A 13802-nucleotide genomic window follows, 5' to 3' on the forward strand; every position below is an offset into this window, starting at 1 on the left:
CGCACGGGATTAGTGTTCTGCAAGCCATATTTTATCTCAGGGGGCACGGGTGCTACATTCCTATGGCCAATTAAAAGCATCATTTTAGGTCCTACTCATACATATTTTACCTTGAAGACAAAAGCAGTAAGCTCCTTAATAAGATAAACACTTTAACCTGGCCAGCCACTTGCATTATGCAACATTTTCTGTTTCTGTCTTAGTACCTGCCTTTAAACCCGTTAGTAACTGCATTGCAAAGGGTCGACCACCTCACAAAATATGCTTAATACCTTTAATTATGAGATCTGACACAGCAACCACACTTCCGCCAGAAACTTCTTATAAATGTTGGTTGTTTTTTTTCCCCTGAAATCCGTTTTTCTTGGTGGTATTATCTCCATCCATCTACCTACTCGAAGCCTACAGAAACAGAGATATTCTGTTCTACCAAGGCAGAAATTTCTCAGAGACAAAAGCCCAACCCAAAGGATTTCCACACACCATGTATCCCTCTATTAGTTCTCAATAGTAATACACTATGTATCTGACCCACAGTAAACCATGGTTACACAAGGCAGTATCCAAACAGAAATGAGAATCCCCAAATCAAACTCCCCCACTAAAAGCCCAGGCACTGACTGGATTCTTAAAATTATTAGCTCATGCAAAATCAGAGGCAGGAGCCTAAATCATGGGTCTCCGTCCACTCCCCCACCAACACAGAGACGCGTTAGTTACCCTGAGTCAGCCACAGTTCGGAAGATAAACATTCAAGACAGTATTCTGAAAGATTAATAATGGGATTGATAGTAATATATATAAAGAATGTGGCACACAGTAGCAACTTACAAAATGGGAGCTATTTCATTCTACTGCTGTCTCACCCCTACCGAAAAGTCCCACCCGCACTCAGGAGGCAGCAGAACATACTAGAAAAGGCAAAAGTTCAAAGAAACCTGGGTTTGAATCCCAAGCAATTTACTTAAACCTCTCTGAACCATCTTCTTGCCTTTAAATTGGGATTTATATTTAAATGCCTATCACGTAGGATCAATATTAAATGTAAAACACCTAGCTGAGTAATTGGCACATAGTAAGTGTTCAATAAATCATAGTTACTACTGCTATTATTATTATAACTAGGCTTCAGAATATCTTGTGTCAACTCCTCTTTTTATGGTAAAAACAAAACTGTGCTTCCAGTTGACTTATAACCCTGGCTCCCTTTCCCAAAAATATCATTTTGAAATATGAGAAAAAACAGACGCAATTCTGATTCTTAAATACTTCTGAATAATTCAGCCCGAACACCTACGAGGTTCCTAGAAAATACCTGCTGCTACTTGGATGAGGACAACCACTCTATGTTCTATGCCCCATCGGAATTGTTGGGTTTTGTGGACAGAAATGTATACAAAGGGGACGGGAGCCTGAAGGCTCAAGTGTGTTGAGACCCTGAAAGGCCTTGAACCAAGCATAGGAGGAGCTGAGGGGACTCCAGAGAGATTCTGGATTAGCCTTACTGCCACCATGGCTGGCAGTGAAACTGATGGGGCTGCATCTTCTCAAGCCTGACTGGGACAGGGAAGAGAGAAGTCTTCAAAACTCACTCTCCTTGCGCTGAGGACCCAGGCTGCTCCCCGCCCTTAAAGACTGACGACTGACGGTCCTAGACCAAACCGCTCAGCCAGACCTCATGGCCTCAGAGTAAACCTCAAGTCCACACTCCACAAGCACAGCCATTCCGCCAGCTTCACGAAAGAGGCCAAAAAGTAGAAACTGAGTAAGCAGAGTGGGAGGGTTAGGGAGGGAGCCCAGAATACAGGCTAAGCGGGAGGGAGGGAGGGACGAGTTGCAGCAGTTCTCACTGGGAAATCAGGGGAATTCATGCCTCCCTTCTGTGCCTCTAAGCAGGATGAAGAAAGAAGAAATTTAAATTACCAGAAAGTAGGCGGGCTTTCCTCGTGGCGCAGTGGTTGAGAATCTGCCTGCTGATGCAGGGGACACGGGTTCGAGCCCTGATCTGGGAGGATCCCACGTGCCGCGGAGCAACTGGGCCCGTGAGCCACAACTACTGAGCCTGCGCGTCTGGAGCCTGTGCTCCGCAACAAGAGAGGCCGCGATAGTGAGAGGCCCGCGCACCGCGATGAAGAGTGGCCCCCGCTTGCCACAAGTAGAGAAAGCCCTCTCACAGGAACGAAGACCCAACACAGCCAAAAATAAATAAATAAATAAATAAATTACCAGAAAGTAGCCTATCAATGATTAACATTTTAATTTTAATCTCAATAAAACCTTTTTTTTGGGGGGGGGGCGGGCAAAATATGTGAAGGGGGGTCAAAAGATACAAATTTCCAGTTATAAAATAAGTAAGTCCTGGGAATGTAATATACAGCATGGTGACTGTAGTTAATATTTGTATATCTGAAAGTTGCTAAGATAGTAAATCTTAAAAGTTTTCATTACAAGAAAAAAAAATGTTAACTAGACTTACGGTGATGATCATTTTGCAACACATATAAATACCAAATCATTATGTTGTACACCTGACACTAATAATACTGTATGTCAGTTATATCTCAATTAAAAAAAATAAAATAAAACCTTTTTATTCTTCTCTTCTATCTACAACCCTTCCTGTCCCTCTCTTCCACCCCTGTGCTCCTATGTTTGTTTCCTAGAGCTACCATAACAAATAACCACAAACTCAGGGGCTTCAAACAACAAAAACTTATTCTCTCACGGTGCTGGAGGTTAGAAGTCCAAAATCAAGGCATGGGCAGCACCATGCTCCCTCTGAAGGCTCCAGGGGAGGATCCTTCCTGGCCTCTGCCTAGCTTCTGGTATCTCCCAGCAGTCTGATGCTCCCTGGCTTGTAACTGCATTGCTCCAACCTTTGCCTCAGCCTTCATGCAGCCTTCTCTGCATCTACCATGTCCTCTCCTCTCCTCATAAGGATACAAGTCATTGGATTTAGGGCCCACACTAATCCAATATGACCTCATCTTAATTTAACGAACTACCCCCGGAAAGACCCTATTTCCAAACAAGGTTACATTCTGAGGTTCCAGGTGGACATGAATTTGGGGGGGGGGGGATACTATTCAACCCAGAACAGCTGCCAAATGAAAATAAACCACCACCACCAAAATATGGGGCAAAGTGGAGGGAGATGACAAATTACAGCTTCACAGAACTACAGAACTTTAGATGATAAAAATGTCAAAGTTATCATCTCCAGTGGATCCATAACTACTAAATTTGAATTGGGAATAATGTAGCTTTCACCTTTCTCTCACCCACAGGAAAATGAAATCTTGGAAAATATCAAAAGTCTCAATCAAAAGAGCACTAAACACAGAACCATCCACTGACCCAGACACTTGACATACTGTGAAGTTTGGTATCAGGTATAGATGAACATTCACATATATTATCAAGAGTGGAGTAGTAAAAAGATGTAAGCCAGGGGAAGACATTTTTCAGTGAAAAACGCTTTCATTTAACTATTTGGGGATGAGAATTGGACCATGGGTCTTAGAAGACCAAAGTTTCCTTTTAAAAAAGTTACCTTGGGTTTTTAAACACTCCATCCTCCAAATTATCCTTTTCTAACAATGACATAAGCCTACATGGAAGCACTTTAGAGTTCTTTTTTTTGTTGTTTTTAACCAAGGTATTATTTTAGCTGTGTGGGGAAAAAAAACTTGAGATCAGTTTAAAGACTTGGGTACTCCCTCTGCTGGCTCTAAATTTAAAGAAAATTCTCAATGGTTTCAGGAGCCAAGTTATTAATTTCACTAGACATCCAAAACACAAGGAAAAATATGATGTGGATTCTCCCACACATACACACGCAAAAGTCTTCGAAGAAATAAATAAGAAATTACAAAACACATACTGAAAACTGCCAAAGGCATCTGTTGGGTTTATTACGGGTTCACTCCAGAGGAAAGCTAATGCATTTGCTTATCTGCGTGTGGCAGGGGCCACTTCTGACCTTGGCTTTGCCCCACAAGCATGCCACAGCTTTCCTTGCTCTAAGCTCACCTCTCCACTGCAGGCCAGGGGTGCATCTGGACACCCAGGCATGGTGAGCCCCCAGAAGATAACCTGGCTTCTTCACCACAGACAATTATAGAAGTAGCAAATTAGTGCAGGTACCACAGGCCACCAGAGAACTTAAGTCTACTTCACTTTGTAATGTTATCCCATAGTAGGGACTAACACACTCCAGAGAAAAAGCCTCAAGATTAAAACCACAAAAAAAGGTCCAAGTGAAAATGCACACTCTTGGGTGAAAAAAAAAAAAGCCCAGCTTGAAACATACTCTAATTATACATTTGTGTTTCACCGGGAAGGAGTGATACATCACAATATTCTATGGATGCTTGCTATTATACTTCTTTTTCCAACTGGGGAAACTGCAATACTGAGAAATGAAAGTTGTTCAGTCAAGAATAAAATGGTTAGATGCTGAGCCTGTCTGGGCAGTGATGCGATCAGAATCGGGATCTCCTATGATAATCACTATTTGAACCACCTATTCAGAAAACTGCTTCGGAAGAGTTGCACACTAGCCCTGGAAAGGTCCAGCTCAGACTGCTCGCTCTCTCTCCTTCCTTCATATGTGACTTCTATTTTCCAATCCATAAATAAAAAACTTCACGTACATCTAGGATTTATACCCCCAAATGCAGAACATTATGGACAACTTAGTTTTACACCACAGCTCTGCTCCTATAGTGGATAAGTATATACGTTTTAGGCTGAACAATGCCATGGTGACTCTTTCTAGACAGTCATATTGATGCTGCATAAAGTGGGGTCCACACACACAGGGAAGACTTGATTTCAACCTTCTCTTAAGGAAAAGTCATCCGAAGATCAGGTTTCCCTCAGTTTCTGTGATGGGTAGTGACTGGCACTGATGAAGTTTTCAAGGACCTCTACACTAGAACTGCAGAAATAAGACACTACAAGAAATGCCTTAGATAGCAGAGCATCATTTCATAATTACACTACATCATATCGACACCAACGCTAGGAGGTCTGGGCCACCTTCATGGCTACAAGCATCCAAAAGACTCTACACATGACGTCACCCCACTCCTGAGTCACGTCATCCCCTTTCAGTGTCACTGTCCCAGAACAAGGCTAAGCTCACGGGCTGAGGACGTAATGATCCCAAGAGCAGATCCCAGCATCAGAAATGCTTCTGTCTGTTAGACACCTTCCTTGCTTTCAAGGCTTTTACACTGTAGTTGAGAATATACAGGAGTCACAGAAAAATGGCAAAAGGAACAGACAGGAGTCAGAGGGTGGGCAGGGTAGGGTGGGGTTGAGAGAGTAGGTTTTTCCAGCAAGGTGAGCGGAGAGTGCTGATGCAGAATGCAAAAAGAGAAACACAGCTACTGTCCTGCCAGCCAGCCTAGAGGATGGGGGAGGGGAAGCAGAGGAGAGAAAATGAAGTAAGAGTTTGCAGAAATGGAGATGACTCGAACAGCTGTGAAACCACAATGGTTAGTAACAGATATTACAGAACACTTGTGCCCTGGGTTCAGTTCACACAGACACTCTTAACTCCACCCCTGCTAGCTGTGGGTCCCTGAGGTAGTCCCTCACATGCTCCTGGCCTGTTTCCTCACTTGCAAAATTAAGTAGTTAGAGGATTTTTAAGACTTCGTTTAGTTCTGAATTTGAGGCAAGAAGCAATACAGATGATTCGACTACATCAAGGCTCCACATCTACTCCGAGAGGCCGGTCCTATACCACAGCCCCACGAGACAGAATTGGGGACCCCAGATTAGTCCAGGGCCACAGGCATGCTCTAATCCGGGTGGGCCTGGGAAGGCCCCAGCTTCTCCCAAACAAACCCAAACTGCAGGAGCCATGTGACAGTGGCCTTGCATCTCTAAGGCAAGCTGAAGATGATCTGCAGAGAGCTAAAAGCCAGCTCCAAGCCACAGCTCAACTTCGACTTTGCCGTTTGCTGGTAACTTCTCTGTAGAGAGCCGAAGCACTAAGGAAAGTAGAAGTACAGAGGGGAAAAAAGGCAAAGAGAAGGGACAAGTTTACAGAGCACAGATTTGCATGTCTATTTTCTGTCTTCCCCCAAGAGAATACGAACTCCTATGAACTGGAACCTTATCTGCCTTGTGCTACCACTACATCCCTGGGCCCGGCAGACCGCCCTGCACACTGTATGCTGTTGATACATACTTGCTGAATGAATCAAATGGCATGAAATGCAAACGGGTAAAAAGGTTTTCTCTTTCCAATCTTTTACTCACTTACTGTACGCCAGCTGTATCATCCACTGATACTAACCCACCTACATATGTGTCATCCCCAGCTCCTTCTATAGCAGCAAAAAGCCAAAGTGGTCTTCAGGGCTCCTCCATTTGTGATGCAGGAAACGGTGAGGAGAAAAATGAGTCAAAAATAGGAGCAAGTCTGTTCCTTACAGACAAGATGAATGAGTATGAAAACAAAATAAATTCCATATTCTCTCCAGCCCAGGGAATCTGGAATCTGATCAGCAATGGGTAATTTGGGTACCTCCCCAGAAGGCACTGGCCTAGAAAGTCTTATCTTTGCATTTTTATAAAGATCTTTGGATGAATGGTGTCTGCTAAACTTTCTGAAAATCAAGTAAATGATTTTTTAGTGGGACAAGGCTTCTTCATTACTTTTCCAAATAAAAATACCTTGCAGGTTTTAAGTAAGCATCACAATTAGAGTATTAAAAAGTTTAACTACAAGATGTTCTTCTATGGTGTCATTCTCTTAAAATAGAATCCTCCTAAAAACTCCTAAAAATAAGTCTGCATAGTTTCATTTCATTTTCGAAGAAGGAGATAAACATATCAAAACAAACAGCTTCTTTTTAAAAGAGTCTCTCTGCTACACGGGGCTCACCGATCAAAGTCTAAAAGGGCCAATTTCTTCACCTCACAGGTCGATGACACAGCTTTGAAAAAGAAGAAAAACAGTCCCCCTGGTGTACTGCTGCTGTAGAAAGAGGAAGTATGTTAGTTGAGAATCACTGACGAAGACAGTACTGCCAAAGGAAATTACAAAACAGCATTTTAGCAACAGGGGCCAAGCTGCAGACAGATTCCTCATACATGGCACGACCGTAACTGGCCCTTTACTCCAGAAGGTGACTGAGGTCAAAATTAGAGGCCAATATGGAATTATTATGAGTTTGTCATTTTGAAATTGTTAAAAATATTTTTAAACATCAAAGTTGCAGTTAAAATAACATTTTTAAAACACAGTATGTTGAAAAGGAATTGGGTGTGTTCATCTAAAAAGCTAGAACAGTGAGGACGTGAGCAAGCTTTATGTGGCAGGTCAGCCCTCATCTTTCAACCTTGGTAAGAACTGGTGAGAGGACACATTCTCACATGCAGGAAGACTCGGTCTCTTGAAGAATCATCCTCTGCAGCAGCAGCAGAAGTCCTCACATAGTATCTTACATTTATGAAACTGTAGGAACCACCACAGAAACTCATGGCTGCCTAACGTGACTGTGCCCTGACCCATGGGAACCACAGATGTGTGGACGTGTGCAGGACAATCAGTAATAAATGGGCCTTACCAGGTAAACCCTGGAGTCCTAGAGGTCTGCCTGAGACAGGAGGAAACAGACAACTCACCAGCTCAATTACAGGTGCGATGCAAGTGAGCTGAATCTGAATTAAAGGAAATGTAACCTTTCCCCCTCTTAACCACATCTGATTATTCATTTCTACTTTCATGCCCGAGGTAAGGGAACCTGCAAGATAGCCATCACCTTTCTCCCTGGCACAGTTTGCATCCGACAAACTTCAGTTAACCAAGAGCTTCCTCCTTTTGTTAAAATGCTCTCTTTTTTGCCTCCTTCGTCACTTCATAGTTCCTAAGTATCCATCCTGATAGGCACCAGACAGCTTTAAAAACACTGTGCACTCACTCATCCTCCATCAATAATCATCCATCTTCCAATGCTGAAACAATAACCAAGATTTTTTAGATTGAGAGGCAAATATGCTTTTCAGGAAAACAACTTCTACTTACATAAGACTACTCAGTATTTAATAAATAACCTTTAAAAAGAATCAATTTAAAGAGAAAAACAGTGTAAAAAAGATCTCTAGAACCACGGCTACTAACTACCTCTGTACTAACTAGCTGTGTGACCTTAGAAAAGTGATTAACTTGAAGAATCAGGTTCTTCACCTATAAAATAAGGGGGTTGAAGGAGATCTGCAAACTTCATCCTAGCTGTACATTAAAATCACCTGAGAAACTTCAAAATAAAACTAAAACAACCCCACCAACCAATGCCCACACATCAGCCCAGTTAAATCAGGTTCTCTGGGCACTGGTATTTTTTAAAAGCTCCCAGGTAATTCTAACATGCAACCAGGATTTTGAGCCACTGGTCTCAATTCTGATCTCTAAGTCCTCTTTTCTAATTCAGTCTATGATCTTAGAGTGATAATTCTGGTTACAAGATCTCATAATACAATAGCCCAAAAAGCTACAAAAGAAGTAAGGCCTAGACCCTGCATATTATGCCTATGTGTACACATGACTAGGAGAGGTTAACCTGAATTCTAGACATTTTTAGAAGTTAAAAACCTTCATGCATAACTCAGAATGAAAGTAGTGTGGTTTAAATGCACATGCATGCTTCCAAAATGACTAATCATGATAGAAATCAACTCCTGAAACTCGGATGCATGGAAATGGGTCACAATTAGCTCCTGACCTCTCCCTTGTCCCTCTTCTTCCACCCCCCACTAAACCACAAGCACAAAAAAGCTTGGCTATTAGTCATAATCGGAATGTGAAACCAGCAGCCCCAGTTTCAAAGGGCATTCTCCATCATCAAAGATTTGGAAGTTCCTGCATGGCTGCATCTTTTGATAAAGGTCATCTTACAAAAACTCTTCAACTAAATTATATCCCTATAGTCTTCAAGGATTAGTTTTCGTGTGATACTCAGAAATGAAATTGGTGTAAAATTTTCAAGTAAAAATACTCATAGAATATGTGACCTGTATTAAACATATTAGGGCTGGGCAGTTTCAATTCACAGTATTTCATAAGATCTTAGTTAAAGAAAGATGAGATAACAGAGAAGGAAAAAAGAAACCATGAGACCAAAAATAGTTAGGACATAAAACCACAAAGTTTATGACTAGGTCCAAAATCTCTATTGCAAATCCTGCAAGCTACATGAAAACATAATTAATCCAGTCTCAACTCATGGCTACTTTTGGTAATACCACTTTCTCACACAAATCTTAAATTCAGATACTATAAAAAATTCAAATACTATAAACTGGTATTATCTTTAACTATAAACACGATGCAAGAAACATTATTTGTGCAGTTTAAATTACCTTCATAATCTTAAAAATAATAAGAAAGGTAAAAACCCTTCCTATGTTAACTTTTTAACTAACTTAAAGCTAACTTTTAACTAATAGATTTTCTGCACCAAATTCAAAATATGTAGGACTAAATTTCAAGTGTGAGAAATTTGGAAAATATCCCACCACCCCCCAAAATCCATCTTCTTAGATCCCAGAAATTCACCCCTTCCTAACACTGAACATTGAGATTAACCCTTACTATCCACTTGGAAACTCAATTTTTAAAGGTATCACATTAGCACTGTTTTGAAATGAAACTCTCATCTGTTTCATAAATATCCCTCATATCACACAACTCATATTCCTTTGCAAAGCAATAAAATTAAGTCAAATGTAAGATTCATAATATCAGCATTTGTTCAAGGATGAGATAGATTTGTGGAATAATATCAAAGCATACGTTTTCCTTTTAAAGTATCTAAACTAGCCCTTCCCAATACTAGCCATAAAAAAAAAATTTTAAAGGCACTTTGCAAGATTTTTTTAAAGCAAATTAAAAGTCAATAACACTAAATTCTTTAGCTTTTTCATACACTGACTCTTCTAAAGTGTTTCAGTTCTCCGCCTAAGGTCAAATTATTCTTATTTTACACACCCACTGGAATCCAGGAAGTACAGGGCTCCCCAAAGACAACGAAGGAAAGGACAGAAAGAGAAAGCAACTACCTCTTTAATTTAAAAAAAAAAAAAAAAAAAGGCTAACTTGTTAATAGAAGCAACTGACAAATGATATGTATCTCCAACTGCACAAGGCACAGGGCTCTCTTTTGCCTGGTACACATTCATATCTTAGGAGACGGGACCAGGAGGATGAGGTGCAAGAGCAAAGCAGCTGGGTATCAGCAGCCCAGCAGGGGCACAGGAGTTAATCTCTTTGGATGCCCAACTGCAGGAAGTCATTACATCATAGGCCTTTCCACACCTCTCTCCTTACCACGTGTCCAGTGCCCCAAGAGGCAGAAAAGGAGCAGTAGAGAGCCTCTCTTCAGGTTCACTTATAATAATAGGTAGAAGCCATTACAGTCCAGCCCTGCCAGCAAACCTCCCTCCCAAAGGCTTAGGTGAAGCGCCAGGCCCCGGTCCTCCACACCTGGAGCCCATGCCTCAGACAGGGCCAGAGTCCAGGCCTCAGTGGGGAAGCAGCAGGTGCGGCTAGTCCCTGTCGAGGTGGCAGGGCTGGCCCGTTCCAGGTCCCAAATCATCTCAGAGGCTACTCCGAGGCAGGTTTGCTGTTGAGACATCTCTGAGGAATACAGGTGTCAACACAGGCAAGGAAAGAGAACCGGCCAGGAAAAGGTTTACAACCACTGCTTTTTGCCATGGGATCGATATGCCTGTGGGAATTAACACCCACAAGCCCGAAACTTGGACACAAGGGTTCTCATCCAGCTAGTCACAACACACCATACTCCTGCGACCAACTGGAAACCACACATCCAACCTCACCTCCGGGCACCGACTCCCAAACACGTCCCCTCACTCCACCCGCAGCGGCCTCGCGTGCACCCACTACCGGGAAATCGACTCCAAAGTTGGCCGAGGACCTACCTCCTCTGCGATGACCCAGGAATCCGGCAAATGCACTCCTGTCCGTCTGTCCTTCCCTCGCCGGCGTCCCTCGCGCCCTCTCCTCACCTGGCCATGCCCGACGCTTCCCCAGGAGCCTCCTCTCCCCCTCCCGCCGCCTGCGCGGCCATCCCCGGGTTCCCCTCCTCCGGGGTCACACAGAACCCCCAAAGCCTCACAGCGGAGGCTCTCCCTGCCAACCCCTCTCCCCGGCGCCCGCAGGCGCGCTCCGACGAATCGAAGGCGCGTCTCGCAATGCGCAGGAGGCCCGGCGGGTCTGGCCGCCCGCCCCAGGTGGGTACGCACCTTCCAGCCGGCAGAGCTGTTGCTGTCGCCCTTATCCTTGAAGTAGGGCACGCAGCGCACCATCCACTCGTAGATCTGGGACAGAGTGAGCCGTTTGTCCGGGGAGCTCTCGATGGCGCGAGTGATCAGGTCGGCGTATGACAAGTTCCCCCAGGCGTTCCGCCGCGATGAACATTTCCTCGGCTGCCCGGAGCCCCCAGCCGCCCCCGGCTGCGGCGGTGGCAGTGTCTGCTGAGGCTGCAGCGGCGTCTGCGTCCCCCCGCTCAGCGCGCCCACCGCGGGGGCTGGCCCGGACCCGGGGTCCTGCCCTCCGGGAGCTAGCAGCCGAGCCGAGTCCTCCAGGAGCAGTCCAGAGCCCAGCGGGCCGCCCGCGCCGCCGCCGATCGCCATGGCCGAGCCGGCCCTACCGCCGCCGTCCTCGTCGTCTTCATCGTCCTCCTCCTCGGGGATCATGGAGTCAGCGACCGCTTCCCCCGAGGGCTTGGCCGGGCTCCCCTGGAGCTCCGGCCTCTGCAGGGGCCACGTACAGGAGCGCGGCCGGCTTTGGGGCTCGAACTCCGGGTCCAGCTCCACTTCGAGCGGAGAGAGCGGGGCCGGGGAGGCCGGCGCCTCTGCCATCTTCGCCGCCCGCCCGCCCGCGGCTCGGGCTCTCGCGCTCTCCTCTCGCGCCGGGGCGGGGTGCGGCGGGGGAGGGACGGGGGCGCCGCGAAGGCTCGGGCTCCCGGGCGCCGCCGTCGCCGCTACTGCCGCCGCCTGGGGAAGCACGAGAGAAGAATAGTTGGTTATCCCGGGCTGGAGCCCAGTCCTCGGCGAGTCCTCGCCCGCCGCCGCCGCCGCCGCGGCCACCGCTTCCCGATCGCACCGCACCCGCCTCCCAGGAGCAGGCAGACCTGGAGACGTGCGTCCCGCGGACCCGGCGCAGCAGACGCGGCCCCCCTACCAGGCCGCTGGGGAGACTGGAGCGAACGGACGGACTCTCACGGGGCACTCCCCACTCCCCCGCCGCCGCCGCGGAAGCTGCAGGTCTCTCCTGGGCTAGGTGGCGGGGCGGGGAAGAAGGGGGAGGGGCGCGGAAGAAGGGGGAGGGGCGCGGGCCGCGCCTTTAAAGCGGGCAGCAGCCCGAGCTGGCGCAACCCAGCCGCGGTCGGAGCCCGAGTCTGGGCGGGCGTGCGTTTGTTTATGTTTCGCTACGGCTCGCTCAAGTGCTTCCCGCGGCGACGCCGCCAAAGTCTGTGGCGTCTTCGGCTCTTCTCCCAGTCCCTGGCCCTGCCGCCTCCGCGCCCCCCCTGCCACCCCCCTCCTAGCGGAGGGCCCAAGCCCGGGGAAGGCGCGGGCAGCTCCCTTCTCCCCTCTTCGCCCGCGGGCTGAGAGAGTGAACGTGGGTCCGAGAGCAAACGGGCCCTTGTCACTTCCAGAAAAAAAAGAAAGAGAGAAGAAGGGAGGCAAGCAGCTCGGCGGGTATTCGCAAAGGGTCGAGCCGAGCAGCAGCGGCCACTTTGGGGGTTTGTGTGGTTTATTTTCTCGCGGGCGTCGTGTACTCCACCCCCTTCCCTGTAAAGAGCGAGAGGAGGGGGCAAGTCGGAACGTCAATCTTCCAACAGGTCAGGAAGCACCAAGTCTCCCGGGCCGCCAGAAAACCCGGACCAGCACGTTCATCACCTCCTTGCTCCCGCTGCTGCCATCTTGACAGTTTCCCCCCTTCACTCAAGTCCTTTAAAAACACTAGCGGGAGAGAAGAGGGGCGCGCACACCGAGTCACGGGGAGGGAAAAGGGAAGCGCCTGGCCCAGCTCAGAAGCAGATCCGGAGTCACCGGGAAGGCGGCCGACCCGCTGCACAGCTCCGGCGCCTACCTGGGTTCCTTCCCTTCAGGGACGAGGGGGGAGGACTCACAATCCCGCGCGGGGCCGGGGCAGGGCGAGGAGGGGGCGCGCAACCTCGGCCAAGAAGAGGCGCTCCGGCCGCCGCCGCAGCCCGCCTGAAGAACCGCCTGTCAGCCTGCGCGCTGCTGCCTTCCACATTCCTCCTCCTCCCTTCCACGAGCAGGGCGGCCGCGGCAGCAGCACAAAGTTATAGACACACGCAGGGTGCCTCAACCTAAGCTGACGGCGGGCGGGCGGGCGGGTCCCCGCCCAGGGGGAGGGCTGGGCGGCGGGCCCGGGTGTGCTGGTGTGCGTGTGTGTGCGCGCGTGTCTGTGTGCGCGCGCGCCTGCGCGACCCGGCCCCGCGGAGCCGCGGGCTTGGGTGTGAGACCGCGCGCCGGAGGTCGGGACTCCGTAGGCTCCAGCAGCGGTCCCCGCCGGGCTCCTCCTCTCTCCCGCGAGCCTCAACGACAACAAAGCGCGGCGCTGGCCCAGGAGAAGGGGGGGGGGGCCCGCAGAGCCCCAAACCCTCCACCAGCGCAGTCGCGTGGCCTCCCTGACTCGGAGCAGGGCGCCTGGCACCGGGGGGGTCCCCAGCTAGCGCGTCCCTCCGCCAGGCTCTGCGCCCGCCCTGGTGTCCGGTTCCCCATTAGAA

General features: G+C 48.1%; 1 protein-coding gene across 3 annotated transcripts in view; it reads right to left on the bottom strand.

Moving 5' to 3' along the window:
* FOXO3 (forkhead box O3) overlaps window positions 1–13405 on the bottom strand; it is a 119626-nt gene extending 106221 nt beyond the window's left edge. The window contains exons 1-2 of one of the 3 annotated variants that reach the window (XM_057527589.1): window positions 13139–13405; window positions 11287–12039 (exon numbers count right to left, since the gene is read on the bottom strand). In XM_057527589.1, the coding sequence (XP_057383572.1) occupies window positions 11287–11904 (618 nt within the window). In that variant the 5' untranslated portion in view covers window positions 11905–12039; window positions 13139–13405. Of the gene's footprint in view, window positions 1–10962; window positions 11088–11286; window positions 12220–13138 lie in introns of those variants that run through there. The other 2 variants (XM_057527590.1, XM_057527591.1) reach the window with 2 other exon arrangements.
* Window positions 13406–13802: the final 397 nt, after the last annotated feature.

This window comes from Balaenoptera acutorostrata, chromosome 14 (assembly GCF_949987535.1).
Source record: "Balaenoptera acutorostrata chromosome 14, mBalAcu1.1, whole genome shotgun sequence".
Classification (NCBI taxonomy): Eukaryota; Metazoa; Chordata; class Mammalia; order Artiodactyla; family Balaenopteridae; genus Balaenoptera; species Balaenoptera acutorostrata.